The 16283-nt window shown below is 40.9% G+C and overlaps 1 protein-coding gene across 1 annotated transcript; it reads left to right on the plus strand.

Moving 5' to 3' along the window:
- The first annotated feature begins 1453 nt into the window (after positions 1-1453).
- On the plus strand, positions 1454-2398 carry or55d1 (odorant receptor, family 55, subfamily D, member 1). The gene has a single exon (XM_052576163.1). The coding sequence runs from the start codon at positions 1454-1456 to the stop codon at positions 2396-2398; it is 945 nt and encodes a 314-aa protein (XP_052432123.1).
- The last annotated feature ends 13885 nt before the right edge of the window (positions 2399-16283 follow it).

A 16283-nucleotide genomic window follows, 5' to 3' on the forward strand; every position in this document is an offset into this window, starting at 1 on the left:
ATTATAGCCTGAATGCACTGTAAGTTGCTTTGGATAAAAGTGTCTGCTAACGGCATTAATGTAATGTAAATGTGGTTACAGATGGTTGGTGGTTGAGGCCAGTTGGATGTACTGCCAAATTTTCTGAAATGCCTTTGGAGACAGCTTATGGTAGAGAAATTAACATTCAATTCACAGGCAACAGCTCTGGTGGATATTCCTGCAGTCAGCATGCCAAATGCATGCTCTCTCAAAACTTGTGGCCTTGTGCTGTGTGATAAAACTGCACATTTTAGAGTGGTCTTTTATTGTGGCATGCCTAAGGCACACCTGTGCAATAATAATATTGTCTAATCAGCATCTTAATTTGTCACACTTGTGAGGTGGATGGATTATCTCAGCGAAGGAGAAGTGCTCACCAACACATAATAAGACAGATTTGTGAACAAATATTTGAGAGGCCTTTTGTGTACACAGAAAAAGTCTTAGATCTTTGAGTTCAGCATGCAAAAACAAAAGTGCTGCATTTATAATTTTGTCCAGTGTAGTTGATTAATTAGTTTATTTGTTGCCTTTGTGACTAGCTGAAATAAAAATAATTTTAAGTAAATTTATTTATTTTTTATTTCATATCAATGTTAACTTATTTCTGGTCATTCAATTAATTTTGTAATGAATTTTGTTTTCGTCAATGAAGAGAACACTATAGAAAGACATGTTGCCTCTCCGTTATTTTGCGGTTAGTTCATCTCATTTGATTCACAATCTAAGACATGTATTTGATCACATTTGATTTTCTACTTGTAAATCATAGTTATAAATAAAATATATTATTCAACTGTAATGGAATAAAGTGGCTGGCATAGCTGTGCAATTAGTAAAAAAAATACAAAGAGTATATTTAGTTCATTTATTTAGGCAATATATTTGTTAATTTGATTGACATTGCAGAAAACAGAAGTTTAACTTACTGGAATTAAGGCCTGTTAAGATCGCAAGAACCATTTTATATTCCAAAAAATGAATGCTGCCCTAAGCCATATTGATTTAGGAAAGCAACAACAAAAACATAACATAGTAATAATGATGACAAGTCTCTGTCCTAGCACTGTACCAGGGGAGGGGAATGAGGAATATTTAAGAGAGGTATCATGTCCTAAATCCAAAGAGGGGGGAAGCAATTGAAACGGAGCCTGATATAAGCATAAGACTTGAAAAACTGTTTCACATGTTATTACAGCATTAAGAACTAACTTTTCAGACATTAAAATTAAAAAAGGTTTTAGATTTAGCTAGAGTTGATGCAGGTCTGAGCATGAAATACAAGCCACATTAAAGCACACTATTCTTTGCTGAAATGTAAGCACAATTCTTTGTTTCTAATATTCAGCTTATTTTTTTACTGCTTTTGTAAATGTTTTCTATGCATTAACTGTAAACATTTATGTCTTCACAGCATATTGTGATCAAAGGAATGGATGACAGAACATTCAACTTCTCTCATCAGGAATTCTATTTGATTGGATTCACGGATTTGCAAGAGTATCGACGATATCTTTTCATTCCTTTTTTCATCATCTTTGCTTTCACATTGTTTGCAAACTCAGTTATAATGTTGGTGATTGTAAAAGAAAGCAAATTACATGCACCCATGTACATTCTGATTGGGTTTATTGCAGCTCTTGGGTTTATACAGCCAATATTTCTTGTTCCGAGAATGTTAATCAGTTTTCTGTTTGGCAAAAATATGATTTACAAAGATGAATGTCTTATTCAAATGTTTTGTCTGCATATGGCAGGTTGTTTTCAGTCGACTATTTTAGTTGGGATGGCGGTCGACAGATTTTTTGCCATTATTTTCCCATTACAGTACCATGATTATGTAAACTTTAAAACATCATTGATATTCTGTTTGTCCCTTTGTTTCCGTAACTTGCTTTACGTTGTTGCAATGGTCGGCCTGCTTGGGCCGCTTTATTTTTGTAAATCAAACGTGATTTATCATTGTGTTTGTGAGCACACATCAGTTGTTAATTTAGCCTGTGGTGATTTGAGTAAGAACTACATGGCTGGAATAATCGGTTTCAGCTTAACATCAAGTGACTGTATATTTATAGTTTGCTCTTACATTGTCATTTATGTGATTATTTTACGCTCTTCTTCAGGGGAGTCACGCCAAAAAGCCATCTATACATGTAGCACTCATTTAATGGTGTTGGCGGTTGCATTTCTCAGTGTTGTGGTTGCATTTGTTGGCTACAGGGTTCCTACCATGCCTAGAGATTTACGTGTAATATGTACCTTGTCATATCTTCTTCTTCCAAACTGCTCTAACCCAGTAATCTATGGAATACGAACAAAGGAAATCAGAGTTCAAATTGTAAAATATTTAGCTTTTAATAAGGTCAATTCATATTAACTCTCTTACAGTTTACTTTGTTACCTCTTTATTTTCAATTCTAATTCATTTTACATGAAAATAAATGTTTTTTATTATTATGTGTGAATCATGTAATCAGCATAATCTTGTTTTTTAATTTGATTTGGACAATGTAAATGTAAAATTGTATGTGGATATTTCAAAATTAAGCATATCACTGATTTTTATTTTGATTTCAGCAGTTTAATTGACACTGACCATTTCCAATGACTATCCATACAGAAGTATTTTTTTTCTTCAGCTTTGTAAAAAAAAAAATAATAATAATAAAATAAATACCATGTAAATGCATGTTTTGTTGTAAAATGTCAAGTTAAAATACATTTAATGAAATTAATATACTTCGACAGCTTGATAAATATTGAACTTCAATAAATAAAATGTAGTCTTCAAAAGGTGAGGCTTGCTTGCCAAGGTTTTTTTGTTTGTTTATTTATTTATTTTTTGAGAAGTGCTTTCTATTTCTCTGAACCTGCTCTATGTCTTACATTTCCAGGCAGCAGTTTGTATATTCTGCCCATGCTGGTATGGGTTCCCTATAGGTCAAAGGTTTCCAACCCTGCTTCTGGAGAGCTAATGTGCTACAGATTTTAGGTCCAACCCAAATCAATCCCACCTGAACCAGCTTATCAAGGTGCTCAAGTTTACTCAATAATTGGCAAGTTTTTGCACAAGCATTTTTCAAGTAAATTTAACACATTTGGAAATTAAGTAAATCTACTTAAGTAAAAAAAAAAAAAAAACTAATAAGTACATGAAACTTGACCTGTTAAATTTTATTGAGTAAATTTAAATTAAATAATATTAAATTAATGCATTTAGCAGACACTTTTATCCAAAGCAACTTGCAATGCATTCAGGCTAACAATTTTCACCTATCATGTGTTCCCGGGGAATCAAACCCCCAACCTTGCGTTTGCTAATGCAATGTTCTGCCACTTGAGCTACAGGAACACTTCAAGGAAAGTCGTGGCCTAATGGTTAGAGGGTTGGACTCCCAATCGGAGGGTTGTGAGTTCTAGTCTTGGGCCGGATGGAATTGTGGGTGGGGGGAGTGCATGATCAGTTCTCTCTCCACCTTCAATACCATGACTTAGGTGCCCTTGAGCAAGGCATCGAACCCCCAACTGCTCCCCGGGCGCCGCAGCATAAATGGCTGCCCACTAGCTCCGGGTGTGTACTTACAGTGTGTGTGTGTGTTCACTGCTCTGTGTGTGTGCATTTTGGATGGGTTAAATGCAGAGCACAAATTCTGAGTATGGGTCACCATACTTGGCTGAATGTCACTTCACTTAAGATCCTGTGAAAAATAAGTGAAAATTAACAGGTATTAACAGGTCCTCCGTCCATTACACTGACTCACTGCTGAGCTGCCAGTTTTAATCTTAACAACTCTTAACGCCGAGTGGATGGTTAGATGCATGATGGGCTAGTATTAAAAAAATAAATAAATAAAAATAAAGGTCTTTCCAGCATTAAGGTAATAACATTACTGTTTTTTAATCATATTGTTGCAGTTATAAATTTGACTGCTAAATGATTCATAAAGAACTGTTAAAACTTGTTTTGTAAAATTTCCTCGTCATTTGAATATTGATTTACAAATTGGTTTAAATCATGAATCAGATTTTTTTTTTTTCTAAAATAAAAAAAAAATCTGGGATTATTATTATTTTTTATAGGCCATATGCTATTGCCCAACTTTAAAAGCAAGTAAAGAAGGCTCCCTTTAAAATCACTTAAGTTGTCAATTACTAAAGCTATTTTTTACATCTTGCGTATTTGGTTGATTATAATGAGAGAACTTGAGTTTAATCATGATGACAGACTGTCACAGAGGTCAGTTAATTCTCAGCACATAGAAACTCTTTCAGCTAGATATCACACTATAGAGACTGTGTCTGTTCCCCGAACTAGAAAATACAAAAAACGTCCAAACCAAGTTAAGGTTAACAATTTAATTGAGGTTCAACAAATAAAAAACAAATGCAATATGGATAAACAAATGATAAAGATTGGCTTATTGATTATCAGATCCATTTCTACGAAAACACTTTTTGTAAATAATATGATAACTGATCATAATATAGATGTGCTCTGTTTGACAGAAACTTGGCTAAAACCTGATGATTACATTATTTTAAATGAGTTCACCCCCCAAGATTACTGTTATAAACATGAGCCGCGTCTAAAAGGCAAAGGGGGAGGAGTTGCTTCAATTTATAACAACGTTTTCAGGATTTCTCAGAGGGCAGGCTTCAAGTATAACTCATTTGAAGTAATGGTGCTTCATATAACATTATACAGAGAAACAAATGTTAATGATAAATCCCCTGTTACGTTTGTACTGGCTACTGTATACAGGCCACCAGGGCACTATACAGACTTTATTAAAGAGTTTGGTGATTTTACATCCGAGTTAGTTCTGGCTGCAGATAAAGTTTTAATAGTTGGTGATTTTAATATCCATGTCGATAATGAAAAAGATGCATTGGGATCAGCATTTATAGACATTCTGAACTCTATTGGTGTTAGACAACATGTTTCAGGACCTACTCATTGTCGAAATCATACTCTAGATTTAATACTGTCACATGGAATTGATGTTGATAGTGTTGAAATTATTCAGCCAAGTGATGATATCTCAGATCATTATTTAGTTCTGTGTAAACTTCATATAGCCAAAATTGTAAATTCTACTTCTTGTTACAAGTATCGAAGAACCATCACTTCTACCACAAAAGACTTTTTAAGTTACCTTCCTGATGTATCCAAATTCCTTAGCATATCCAAAACCTCAGAATAACTTGATGATGTAACAGAAACTATGGACTCTCTCTTTTCTAGCACTTTAAATACAGTTGCTCCTTTACGCTTAAGGAAGGTTAAGGAAAACAGTTTGACACCATGGTATAATGAGCATACTCGCAACCTAAAGAGAGCAGCCCGAAAAATGGAGCGCAGCTGGAGAAAAACAAAACTAGAGGTATTTCGTATTGCTTGGCGGGAAAGTAGCATATCCTATAGAAAAGCATTAAAAACTGCTAGATCTGATTACTTTTCTTCTCTTTTAGAAGAAAACAAACATAACCCCATGTATTTGTTCAATACAGTGGCTAAATTAACGAAAAATAAAGCCTCAACAAGTGTTGACATTTCCCAACACCACAACAGTAATGACTTTATGAACTACTTTACTTCTAAAATCGATACTATTAGAGATAAAATTGCTACCATTCAGCCGTCAGCTACAGTATCACATCAGACAGTGCACTATAGACCCCCTGAGGAACATTTCCGCTCATTCTCTACTATAGGAGAGGAAGAATTGTATAAACTTGTTAAATCATCTAAACCAACAACATGTATGTTAGACCCTATACCATCTAAGCTCCTAAAAGAGGTGCTTCCAGAAGTCATAGGTCCTCTTCTGACTATTATTAATTCCTCATTGTCATTAGGATATGTCCCCAAAAACTTCAAACTGGCTGTTATTAAGGCTCTCATAAAAAAACCACAACTTGACCCCAGAGAACTTGTTAATTATAGACCAATCTCGAATCTCCCTTTTCTGTCCAAGATATTAGAAAAGGTGGTATCCTCACAATTATATTCCTTCTTAGAGAAAAATGGTATATGTGAGGATTTCCAGTCAGGATTTAGACCGTATCATAGTACTGAGACTGCTCTCCTTAGAGTTACAAATGATCTACTTTTATCATCTGATCGTGGGTGTATCTCTCTATTAGTTTTATTGGATCTTAGTGCTGCGTTTGACACAATTGACCACAATATTCTTTTGCATAGACTTGAACACTTTGTTGGCATCAGTGGAAGTACATTAGCATGGTTTAAATCATACTCATATGACCGCCATCAGTTCGTAGCAGTGAATGAAGATGTATCATATCGATCACAAGTGCAGTATGGAGTACCTCAAGGCTCAGTACTAGGGCCGCTACTCTTCACGCTTTAGATTAGATTAGATTAGATTCAACTTTATTGTCACTGCACATGTAGGTACAAGGCAACGAAATGCAGTTAGCATCTAACCAGAAGTGCAATAAGCAGTAAGTACAGAATAAAGGTCTATAATATGTACAATAACTATACAGGTAAGTATTATGGACATAATTTACAGATATTAAATACTATATGCACGATATACAGATAGGTGTACTATGAACATACTATACAGATGGATTATGTAAAAGTGTATGTACACTATAGGCAGAACTATGAACATAATTTACAGTATTGCAATCGACAGTAAAGTGCATAGAAAATATTACAATGTGCAAATGGATTATACAGTGTTCCTGGATGAACAGACAGTAGTGCAGGTAATAAGTTACTGTTTTTGCTTGTTGTGAATAAATAAATAAATCAGTCAGAGTGTTGAAGAGGGGGAGGAGTCTATGTGTGGTGTGGGGGGTGTTGAGGGGTGTCAGAGGGCAGAGTTCAGCAAGGAGACAGCTTTAGGGAAAAAGCTGTTCCTGAATCTTGTGGTCCTTGTCCGGAGGCTCCTGAAACGCCTCCCGGAGGGCAGGGGGTTAAACAGTCCGTGGTCAGGGTGAGAGGAGTCCTTCAGAATGCTGCGAGCTCGACGTAGACAGCGTTTCCTCTGGATGTCCTCAAGAGCAGGAAGTGGTGTCCCTGTGATGCGCTGGGCAGTTTTCACCACCCTCTGCAGTGCCTTGCGGTCAGCCACTGAACAGTTCCCATACCAAACTGTGATGCAACTAGTCAGGATGCTCTCGATCGCACACCGGTAGAAGTTAACCAGGATGGATGAAGACAGCTGGTTCTTCTTCAGTGTCCTGAGGAAGAAAAGGCGCTGGTGAGCCTTCTTGACCAGGCTGGAGGTGTTTGTGGCCCAGGACAGTTCCTCCGAGATGGTGGTTCCCAGGAACTTGAAGCTGGAGACACGTTCAACAGCCAGCCCGTTAATGTGGATGGGGTCATGCGTGCTTCCATTCTTCTTCCTGAAGTCCACAATGAGCTCCTTGGTCTTATTGGTGTTAAGGAGCAGGTTATTGTCAGCGCACCATGTGGCCAGGTGCTGTACCTCTTCCCTGTAGGCAGTCTCATCGTTGTCACTGATGAGGCCAATCACCGTGGTGTCATCTGCAAACTTAATGATGGAGTTGGATCCATGCACAGGCTTGCAGTCGTGGGTGTAAAGGGAGTAGAGGAATGGGCTCAGCACACAGCCCTGTGGTACGCCAGTGTTAAGTGTGATTGTGGTGGAGTGGGTGTGGCCTGACCGCACAATCTGAGGCCTGTTGGTCAGAAAGTCCATGATCCAGTTGCAGAGGGAGGTGTTGATGTCCAGGTCTCCAAGTTTTGTGGTCAGCTTGGAGGGAATGACGGTGTTAAATGCTGAACTGAAGTCAACAAACAACATCCTAACGTACGTGTTGTTATTGTCCAGGTGTGTGAGTGCAGAGTGCAGCACTGTGCATACTGCATCCTCTGTGCTCCTATTTCTGCGGTAGGCAAATTGGTGTGGGTCCAGTGTGGGTGGGAGGCAGTCTTTGAGGTGTGCTAGGACCAGTCGCTCGAAGCACTTCATAATGATGGGTGTGAGTGCTACGGGGCGATAGTCATTCAGGCACGTTGGGGAGGAGTGTTTCGGTACTGGCACAATGGATGTGGACTTAAAACATGTTGGCACAGTTGCTTGGGTGAGGGACAGGTTGAAAATGTCTGTGAAGACCCCTGCAAGCTGCTCTGCACATGCCCTAAGCACACGTCCAGGAATGCCATCCGGGCCAGCAGCCTTGCGTGCATTGATCCGGCTCAGTGCAGTGTGGACATCTGTGGAGGTGAGTTTGAGAGGTTGGTGGTCTGAAGAGGCTGAGATTTTGGTGGCGATCTCCTTGCTGTCGCTGTTGAAGCGAGCATAAAAGTCATTTAGCTCGTTAAGGAAGGAGACGTCCGTGACTGTTGGTGTGGAGTTGCTTGACTTGTAGTCACTGATGATCTGGATGCCCTGCCACATGCGTCGGGGGTCAGAGTTGGAAAAGTGTTCCTCTACCTTCAGCTTGTAGCAGTACTTGGCCTTTTTGATGCCCCTTTTCAGGTTAGCCCTGGATTTACTGTAGGCCTGAGCGTCGTCTGACCTGAAAGCAGTGTTGCGGGCTTTCAGCAGAAGTCGCACCTCCTTGTTCATCCATGGCTTCTGATTAGGGTATGTTGTTATCTGTTTTTCTGTTGTTACACTGTCAATGGTGGAGTTGATGTGATCCAGTACAGAGGAGGTGTAGATATCAATGTCCGTGTGAGAGCCACAGGCAGCCTGTGAAGCAAACATACTCCAGTCAGTGTGTTGAAACCTGTCTTGAAGTAAAGAGTCTGCTCCAGTTGGCCACACTTTGATGGTCCTCACTGATGGCTTCACACGGTTGATGAGGGGTGAATACTTAGGGGTGAGAAACAAAGAAAGGTGATCAGACTGTCCGAGGTGGGGGAGGGGGCTCGCGATGTAAGCTCCATTAATGTTTGTATAAACATGATCCAAAGTTTTGTCTCCTCTGGTGTGGCAGGAAACATGCTGGTGAAATTTGGGGAGTACTGTTTTTAATTTGCAGTGATTAAAATCACCCGCGACAATAAAAGCAGCCTCTGGGTGAGCAGTCTGTTGTTTACTAATGGCTGCATGAAGTTCGTTCAAAGCAAGCTTGGCATTAGCATCCGGTGCAATATAGACTGCGGTTATTATGGTGGAAGTGAACTCCCGTGGCAGATAAAAAGGTCTACATTTAACCATGAGAAACTCTAGGTTAGCTGAGCAGTGTCTCCCAACAATGACAGTGTTCGTACACCAAGCTTTGTTGACATAAATGCACAATCCACCACCTCTTGTCTTGCCGGAGTCATCTGCTGTTCTATCTGCCCGGAGCGTGTAGCGTCCTGCTAGCTCAATAGCATTGTTGGGTACGTCGCTGTGTAGCCATGTTTCCGTGAAAACCATGACATTGCAGTCCATAAGTCTCTTACTGTGGGTGATGCGGAGTCGTAACTCATCCATTTTGTTCACCAGTGACCGCACATTAGCGAGGAAAATGCTGGGTAAAGAGAGCCGGAGCGGTGTTAGCTTTAGCTTGGCTCTTAGACCTCCGCGCTTCCCCCGCCTTTGTTTACGATCTCGACGCCGCCTGCGAGCACTTCCGCCCGGCCGGGTAGAGTGCGAAGCCTCGGTTGTTCTAGCGATCTCAGGGATGAGTCGAAGATTGGTGATAAAACTGCTGGTAAAGTCCTCACCGATATCCAAAAGCTCCTGTCGGGTGTATGATGTTAAAGCAAAGCTGTTCAGTACGAACAGACCCGAGATGAGCAGGAATAATACTGCAAAATTGCAAAAACTGGAGAGACGCTGAGCCTCGCGATGTGTTCGCGCCGCCATCTTGGTCATTAACTTTATATGTTACCCTTGGGAGATATCATCAGGAAACATGGTGTTAGCTTTCACTGTTATGCTGATGATACGCAGCTCTATATTTCCTCGCAGCCCGGTGAAACACACCAATTTGAAAAACTAATGGAATGCATAGTCGATATAAAAAATTGGATGACGAGTAATTTCTTACTGCTAATTCAGAAAAAACAGAGGTGTTAATCATAGGGCCTAAAAACTCTGCTTGTAATAACCTAGAACACTGTCTAAGACTTGATGGTTGCTCTGTCAATTCTTCGTCATCAGTTAGGAACCTAGGTGCGCTACTTGATCGCAATCTTTCCTTAGAAAGCCACGTTTCTAGCATTTGTAAAACTGCATTTTTCCAACTCAAAAATATATCTAAGTTACGGCCTATGCTCTCAATGTCAAATGCAGAAATGTTAATCTATGCATTTATGACTTCAAGGTTAGACTATTGTAATGCTTTATTGGGTGGTTGTTCTGCTCGCTTGGTAAACAAACTACAGCTAGTCCAAAATGCAGTAGCAAGAGTTCTTACTAGAACCAGGAAGTATGACCATATTAGCCCGGTCCTGTCCACACTGCACTGGCTCCCTATCAAACATCGTATAGATTTTAAAATATTGCTTATTACTTATAAAGCCCTGAATGGTTTAGCACCTCAGTATTTGAATGATCTCCTTTTACATTATACTCCTCTACGTCCGCTACGTTCTCAAAACTCAGGCAATTTGATAATACCTAGAATATTAAAATCAACTGCGGGCGGCAGATCCTTTTCCTATTTGGCGCCTAAACTCTGGAATAACCTACCTAACATTGTTCGGGAGGCAGACGCACTCTTGCAGTTTAAATCTAGATTAAAGACCCATTTCTTTAATCTGGCTTACACATAACATACTAATATGCTTTTAATATCCAAATCCGTTGAAGGATTTTTAGGCTGCATTAATTAGGTAAACCGGAATCGGAAACACTTCACATAAAACCGTACTCTCTACATCATTAGAAGAATGGCATCTACGCTAATATTTGTCTGTTTCTCTCTTGTTCGAGGTCACCGTGGCCACCAGATCCAGTCTGTATCCAGATCAGAGGGTCACTACAGTCACCCGGATCCAGTACGTATCCAGACCAGATGGTAGATCAGCACCTAGAAAGGACCTCTACAGCCCTGAAAGACAGCGAAGACCAGGACAACTAGAGCCCCAGATACAGATCCCCTGTAAATACCTTGTCTCAGAGGACCACCAGGACAAGACCACAGGAAACAGATGATTCTTCTGCACAATCTGACTTTGCTGCAGCCTGGAATTGAACTAGGCCTGGTTTCTCCAAAGGTTTTTTTCTCCATTCTGTCACCGATGGAGTTTCGGTTCCTTGCCGCTGTCGCCTCTGGCTTGCTTAGTTGGGGTCACTTCATCTACAGCGATATCATTGACTTGATTGCAAATAAATGCACAGACACTATTTAAACTGAACAGAGATGACATAACTAAATTCAATGATGAACTGCCTTTAACTATCACTTTGCATTATTGAGACACTGTTTTCCAAATGAATGTTGTTCAGTGCTTTGACGCAATGTATTTTGTTTAAAGCACTATATAAATAAAAGTGATTGATTGATTGATATTAATCCGTCCATTTATTCGAGTTTCAAAGATTTAATTGTGCAGGTTTAATTTTCTTCGTTTCTTGTTTTAGGATAATTAGGCATAAATAATGTGAATGAAATTATACAGTGTTTCAAGTTTAAACATGCCAGAATTTCTTAATCAGTTTACAGACAAATGTTTTTTCCCCAATAAGTTAAAGGACAGGTAACGAATAACAAAAAAGCATGTTGTTTTATTAAAGGAAAAATATATATTTATATTGAAAATATAAATTAAAATATAGGCATAATATGTGAAAATATTCACATTTTGCATATTAATCCATGTAGCCTACCCCCCTAAAATAGGCTAGCACTTTTAATGCTCAGATGCAAAGTAAACCACAATTTCTTTTGAATAATATAACGCATAATTAATATAATATAAATAATACTGCACACCTTTTAAATGTGTCAAATCTAAAATATGGTTTAATACCATGTAGCTTATAGAAAATATAAGCACAGGCACAGGCTTGACATTTATCCTGCTTGAATTCATTCTAAGAAATGCACATAACTTCATAAGTACCATACTTTCGTCTGTGGATATTAAATATTAGATTGCTTTGGTGTGCGTCACGACTGGGACCGCCGATACGGAGTTCGCCGGTGCAGACGTGCGTTTTATGCCCGGTTTGGGTCACAGGCTGTCCACTGCATGTCAGCCATGAAATCAGTGAAAAGTCTTCCTGCATGTTAATTCATCGTGAGCTGTGAGCGACTATACACTTCGTGTGGTACGAGGAATTGCCTTGGGTAAGCGTAATCAATCTGCTTCCTCTTTTTCGCAAGACAAGGATTTAATTAAGAATTCTTCTTTCTTAGTGTGCTGAACTGTCTCTCCCGTCGCGTTTCTTGAAGGCGGAAGTTTATACCCGTCGTTAAAGGAGGATGTGCTGCTGTTTTTCTTTCCCTGTTTTTTTGGGCTGGATTTACATCTAGGGCATTATTAGTGTCATCGCTCGTCCCCTGATAAGTGTTTCGACGCTAGTGTTGGGGAACTTTGATTCTGGGACCTGCTCGATTCGGACTGTTGCATTCATTTTATTTTGTGTGGTGTTTATATCATTGTTTATTAGTATTCTGTTTTGTATACTTGCAATAGTTAAGTGTGATATTGTAATAGTGTTTCTTTATAAATGTTTTTGTTTACTTTGATGGAAATATTTCCACTGTATTGTTGAATTTAATTTGTTTTGTTTGTTTTGGTTTACTCTAGGCACTGCTGGCCCGGGGCTGGGAGGCTGGTTTGGAGTATTATAGGTGGTGGTGCAGTTGTGTGGATTGCAGTGCTGCTTGGATTCACCTCTCACTGTGTGTGTGTGTGTGTGTGTGTGTGTGTGTGTGTGTGTGCGTGTGTCACAGATAGGGTCTTCACTCCATCTAGCCTGTCCCCTGCCACTGGAAAGCCTGTGTCTTTTATTATTTTTTTGTTGTGAGTATTTTCAAATTGATATCTTTATTTTGTCCAGTACACAGAGTTTCTGATTGTGATAGTGTTTGATGACCTGACAATTGACATTGATTATCATTGAACGTTTTAACTAATTAAGGTGATTTGAATAAAGCCTTTTGTACATTGTAAAAAAAATTACTTCAGCCTACGAACCTGTGTCCCTTATTTTTGGTTATTTCCCAGTTTCTTTACGGGGTGGCGTAGTCTGGTTGTATTTGGGTGTGTTTAAACTTACTCCCAACGTTCCTCCCTTCCTTCAGCATTGCCACATTTGTGGCGTAGTCGGCAGGGTCGGCTTTCTTTTTCGGGAGAGACGTGTACATGTATATGGTTTGCTCTGTGTACTGTCTGTTGCTTGTGGTTTTTTTTTTTTGTTTGTTTTTTTTTTTTTTTTTCCTTTAGGACTGAGTTTGTGGTGAAAATATTAAGACGAAGGAAAAACAGCAGCGTATGTCCAGTGAGCACTTTTCTCTTGTGGTAAGTGAGATTTGTAGTTAAATATGGAGGAAGAGTTGCGAGAATTAAGAGAAACCGTGACTCAGTTGATAGCAGACAATGACAGATTGCGGCAGGAGCAAACATCTGCTCATCCGGATCCTAGTGGGCCGCCGGCTATGGCTTCTGGCCCCCCTCTTTCCACTCCACAGTCAAGTAATGAGGGCGTTGAGAGGTACATTTTTGTACCATGAGATCGAAGTTGCCCAAAATTTAGTGGCAGGTCTAGTCTTAATATTGAGGAGTGGATTGAGGAGGCCCAGGCTTGTATGCAGGCCCGTTATATGTCTGCATCTGATAAAGCATTCTTCCTCTTTGACCATTTGGAGGGAGAAGCAAGGGAAGAGATTCGCTACCGTTCCAATGATGAACGTAATGATCCAGTAAAAATTATTTCGCTGCTTAGGGAGTTGTATGGTTGCTCACGGTCATATGTTTCTTTGCAGGAGGCTTTCTTCTCTAGGAGGCAGCAGGAGGGGGAATCTTTGTTGGAGTTTTCCCTCGCTCTGATTGGCCTCCTGGAGCGAGTGAAGCAAAAATCACCTTATGCCATGCCAAACTTTCAAGTTTTGTTGCGTGATCAGTTTATTGAGGACGTGAATGATAATTATCTTCGGTGAGAGCTTAAACAGTTGGTACGAGGTCAACCTACTCTGACTCTTTCAGACGTATGTTGTTAGGCACTTCGGTGGGAATGGGAGGGTATGCTAGGGGTTTCAAGGGGACGTAGTCATTCGCTCCCTTCTGCATATGGCATCCAGTATGGGGTGCGGAGTGAGCCTCGTGAGAACACACAGTGAGGTCGTCTCAGGAGTCTGAATTGGGGGAAGTTAAAGAAATGTTGCGGTTGCAGCAAGAACAAAAGTATCGCCCGGTTACAGGCCCCTCAACCCCGTAGTCAATCCCCTCGTCGTAATCAGATTGTGTGCCGTAGATGTCAGAAATCAGGCCACTTTGCTAGGGAGTGTGATGGAGAACGCGTACTTGCCCGTTTCCCTTCAAGTGCTTCATCACTAAAGGTTAGTGGACCGCCTGACTCAACTATGTCATCGGGAAACTAATTCCCAGCGCGTTGCAGAGCCAAGGCGTGGTTGGGGAAGGAAATGGCTCCATTACTATTTTATCCCATTTGATGTCGTCATGACCACACCTGCTTGTTCATATGGGTAGTGTTCCAGTGCCCTGCTTAGTGGACACAGGATCAATGGTATCTACCATTACTGAAAGCTGTTTCCAAACTCATTTCCAATCATTGGGCATAGACCGTTTAAAGTCGTGCCATTGGCTCCAACTTCGTGCAGCCAATGGCTTGTCAATTCCCTATATTGGCTACATGGAATTGGATATTGAGATGTGTAACCATTTGATTCCTAAGTGCGGGGTCTTGGTGGTCAGGGATCCTCCTGGGGGCATCTGTACTCAAGTTCCTGGAGTACTGGGAATTAATGTCCTTAGTCGAAGCTACCGGGAGCTCTTTGGACAGTATGGCCCTGGCTTATTTGATTCTCCCTCTTCCGTTGAGGCCCCAAAATTTGTCTTACAGGCGTTACAACATTGCCATCTAGTGGGAGACCAGTCTTCTGTGGTGCGTATTGGTAGGGCTAAATTGCGGGGTCGTAAGTCGTGTCGCATTCCAGGTGGTATGCTGAAGCTAGTGCCTGCTACTTGTTCCGAACAATATGCAGATGGAACCGTGTTGTTCGAGCCTCCAGTGTCTGGACTGCCAGCTGGCCTGCTAGCCTCGCCTGCACTGGTTAGAGTGGCTCGGGGTACAGTTTATTTGCCCATGGTTAATGTGGGGACCGCAGATGTAATGTTGTACGCAGGTGCGACATTGGGGACACTTAATAGTGTTCAAGTGGTAAGTCTGCCAGCTGGGATAACTGAGGTAGAGCCAATGAGGGTCTTAGTGCGTTCCCAGGTTGCGGAAATAGTTGCACCAGTTCAAGAACTGATTGATGCAGTTGATCTTTCAGTCCTGTCTCAGAGAGAGCAGGGTGAGGTCAGGGCATTGCTGAAGCGATATCAGTCTGTGTTCTCAGCTCATGACGGTGATCTGGGTTGCACCAATATGATTTCGCATGAGATTCCACTGTTGGATACTGTGCCCGTTCGTCAGAGCTATAGGCGGATTCCGCCATCAGAATATGAGGTCGTGAAATCTCATATTAACCAGCTATTAGAAACCAACGTGATCCGAGAAAGCTGTAGCCTGTATGCGTCACCCATTGTGCTGGTTAGGAAAAAGGACGGTAGTCTACACATGTGCGTTGACTACCATCAGCTAAATGCAAAAACAAGAAAGGATGCTTTTCCCCTCCCGCGCATTGAGGAGTCGCTAGATTTCTTGACGGGGGCTGGATGGTTTTCCACTATGGATTTGGCTAGTGGCTATAACCAGGTCCCCGTCAATGAAAAAGACAAATCGAAGACTGCATTCTGTACACCATTTGGCCTATTTGAATTTAACCGTATGCCCTTTGGGCTCTGTAATGCTCCAAGCACCTTCCAGCGTCTGATGGAACGGATGTTTGGAGACCAACAGGGTAGCTCGTTACTGCTGTATCTAGATGATATTGTAGTATTCTCCTCTTCTGTTTCGCAGCATCTGGAGCGTTTGGAGGTTGTGCTGGGTCGCTTGGAGCGTGAGGGTTTAAAGGCCAAATTGGCAAAATGCGCGTTCTTCCAGAAAGAGGTCAAGTATCTTGGTCACGTGATTTCGGCTCAGGGCGTATCCACAGATTCCAGCAAGATAGAGGCGGTGTCACAGTGGCGGTGTCCTACCGGGGCATCAGAACTGCGCTCATTCTTGGGGTTTGCCAGTTATTAC

The sequence above is a fragment of the Carassius gibelio genome, chromosome B15 (assembly GCF_023724105.1).
Source record: "Carassius gibelio isolate Cgi1373 ecotype wild population from Czech Republic chromosome B15, carGib1.2-hapl.c, whole genome shotgun sequence".
Classification (NCBI taxonomy): domain Eukaryota; kingdom Metazoa; phylum Chordata; class Actinopteri; order Cypriniformes; family Cyprinidae; genus Carassius; species Carassius gibelio.